Genomic DNA, 2,591 nt, shown 5'->3' with positions numbered 1-2,591 from the left:
GCCAAGTTCTGTGAGTACCACTGTACCAGTACCAGCCTGGACCTGCCCGCCAAGTTCTGTGAGTACCACTGTACCAGTACCAGCCTGGACCTGCCCGCCAAGTTCTGTGAGTACCACTGTACCAGTACCAGCCCTGTCTCTTATACACATCTAGATGTGTATAAGAGACAGGTGCCGTGTTGTTCACGCGTCAGTGCCTTGTTTTTCACGCGTCAGTGCCGTGTTTTTCACGCGTCAGTGCCTTGTTTTTCACGCGTCAGTGCCGTGTTTTTCACGCGTCAGTGCCGTGTTGTTCACGCGTCAGTGACGTGTTTCTTACGCGTCAGTGACGTGTTTTTCACGCGTCAGTGCCGTGTTGTTCACGCGTCAGTGCCGTGTTGTTCACGCGTCAGTGCCATGTTTTTTCACGCGTCAGTGCCGTGTTTCTTACGCATCTTAAACGTGTTTTTAACGCGTCAACGACGTGTTTTTCACGCGTCTTAGACGTGTTTTTAACACGTCAACGTCGTGTTGACACTCATTTAACTCTGTGTGTTGTGGGCAGCGTGGCAGTGTCGCGCTTCCACTCGGTGCCGCCGTTCGGGCCGCCGCTGCCGACGCCCGCCGTCTTCAGGAAGGACGAGGCCTTCACGTCCTTCCTGCTGGCCAAGGGTGAGGGGTTATGGGGGAAGTGGGGGACGGGGGGCGTCGGCAGCGGCGGCCCGAACGGCGGCACCGAGTGGAAGCGCGACACTGCCACGCTGCCCACAACACACAGAGTTAAATGAGTGTCAACACGACGTTGACGTGTTAAAAACACGTCTAAGACGCGTGAAAAACACGTCGTTGACGCGTTAAAAACACGTTTAAGATGCGTAAGAAACACGGCACTGACGCGTGAAAAAACATGGCACTGACGCGTGAACAACACGGCACTGACGCGTGAACAACACGGCACTGACGCGTGAAAAACACGTCACTGACGCGTGAAAAACACGGCACNACTGTACCAGTACCAGCCTGGACCTGCCTGCCAAGTTCTGTGAGTACCACTGTACCAGTACCAGCCTGGACCTGCCCGCCAAGTTCTGTGAGTACCACTGTACCAGTACCAGCCTGGACCTGCCCGCCAAGTTCTGTGAGTACCACTGTACCAGTACCAGCCTGGACCTGCCTGCCAAGTTCTGTGAGTACCACTGTACCAGTACCAGCCTGGACCTGCCTGCCAAGTTCTGTGAGTACCACTGTACCAGTACCAGCCTGGACCTGCCCGCCAAGTTCTGTGAGTACCACTGTACCAGTACCAGCCTGGACCTGCCCGCCAAGTTCTGTGAGTACCACTGTACCAGTACCAGCCTCTGCCAGTCAAGTTCTGTGAGTACCACTGTACCAGTACCAGCCTGGACCTGCCCGCCAAGTTCTGTGAGTACCACTGTACCAGTACCAGCCTGGACCTGCCCGCCAAGTTCTGTGAGTACCACTGTACCAGTACCAGCCTCTGCCCGCCAAGTTCTGTGAGTACCACTGTACCAGTACCAGCCTCTGCCAGCCAAGTTCTGTGAGTACCACTGTACCAGTGTACCTCATGGTACTGGGGTACAACAGAGGCTAAAATAATTGCTGGTGAATTAAATATTTTAAAATAAATTAAATAAATAAATATGTTGCAATATTAAAGTAACCTGATAAGTACTTGTTCTGCAGGGCACGCTTATTTCTTATATAGGTATTAATCTTTATTATTTTATTAACTTTAAATAACTGCCGATAACTAATTAGTATCAACTGATTCATATTAATTGATTCATGTTCCCCAAACTTGATAGGTACTTGTTCTGCAGGGTACAGATTTCTTACAGATAAATCAATAACACAATTAATTAATTATCATTTTATTAACATTAAATAAATGCCATTAATTCATATTAACTAATCCCTTAAATAACTGCCATTAACTAATTAGTATCAACTAATTCATATTCACTAATGGCTATTCCCCGGCAGCGCTGATGCCATGTATTTCTTAATTTTTTAAAAGTATTTCTTACAAATTAATTAATAACATTAATTAATTGTTAAGTTAATAACGCTAAATAGCTGCCATTAATTCATAATAACTAATTCATATTAATTGATCCGCATTCCCCCTTAGCGCTGATGGGTAACTTCTGGTCCTGCGGGGCATGCTTTTCTTAAAGTATTTTTTAAATTTTCTAGAGTATTTCTCACAAATTAGTACAAAGTAACATAATTAATTATTTACTATGTTATTAACATTGAATAATTTATAATAACTAACCGACATCCCCCCTCAGCGCTGATGGGGTTCTCGCGGGGCCTGAGCAGCCGTAGGGACAAGGCCCGCGCCCTGGCCTTCTGTCCCGCCCCTGCCGTGCCTGGGGCCCTTGCCTGGTCCCTCCTAGTCACTGACTACTCCCTGCACTCCCAGGTAACTCCCTGCACTCCCAGGTAACTCTCTTATGACCTTATGATGAGTTTAGGACGTCGTAGTCCACGGTCACGCTGATGCGCCGCCTTCGTCGTCCTCCGTCTCCGAGTCGTCGTCGGATGTAACGTTGGACGTGTTCCGTCTATTTGCCCTCATTTGGGCC

At 48.4% G+C, this 2,591-nt stretch overlaps 1 protein-coding gene across 1 annotated transcript in view; it reads left to right on the top strand.

Annotated features, from left to right (window-relative positions):
- The first annotated feature begins 850 nt into the window (after positions 1 to 850).
- The window catches only part of LOC125178590 (signal-induced proliferation-associated 1-like protein 1), a 2,678-nt gene continuing 937 nt past the window's right edge, over positions 851 to 2,591 (top strand). The window contains exons 1-3 of the mRNA XM_047882741.1: positions 851 to 876; positions 993 to 1,213; positions 2,295 to 2,428. Of these exons, the coding sequence (XP_047738697.1) occupies positions 851 to 876; positions 993 to 1,213; positions 2,295 to 2,428 (381 nt within the window). The remainder of the gene's footprint in view (positions 877 to 992; positions 1,214 to 2,294; positions 2,429 to 2,591) is intronic.

This window comes from Hyalella azteca, unplaced genomic scaffold, assembly GCF_000764305.2.
Source record: "Hyalella azteca isolate HAZT.00-mixed unplaced genomic scaffold, Hazt_2.0.2 contig11219, whole genome shotgun sequence".
Taxonomy (NCBI): Eukaryota; Metazoa; Arthropoda; class Malacostraca; order Amphipoda; family Hyalellidae; genus Hyalella; species Hyalella azteca.
Note: the sequence above shows the minus strand (reverse complement) of the source record. Positions and strands in the feature narration are given on the sequence as shown.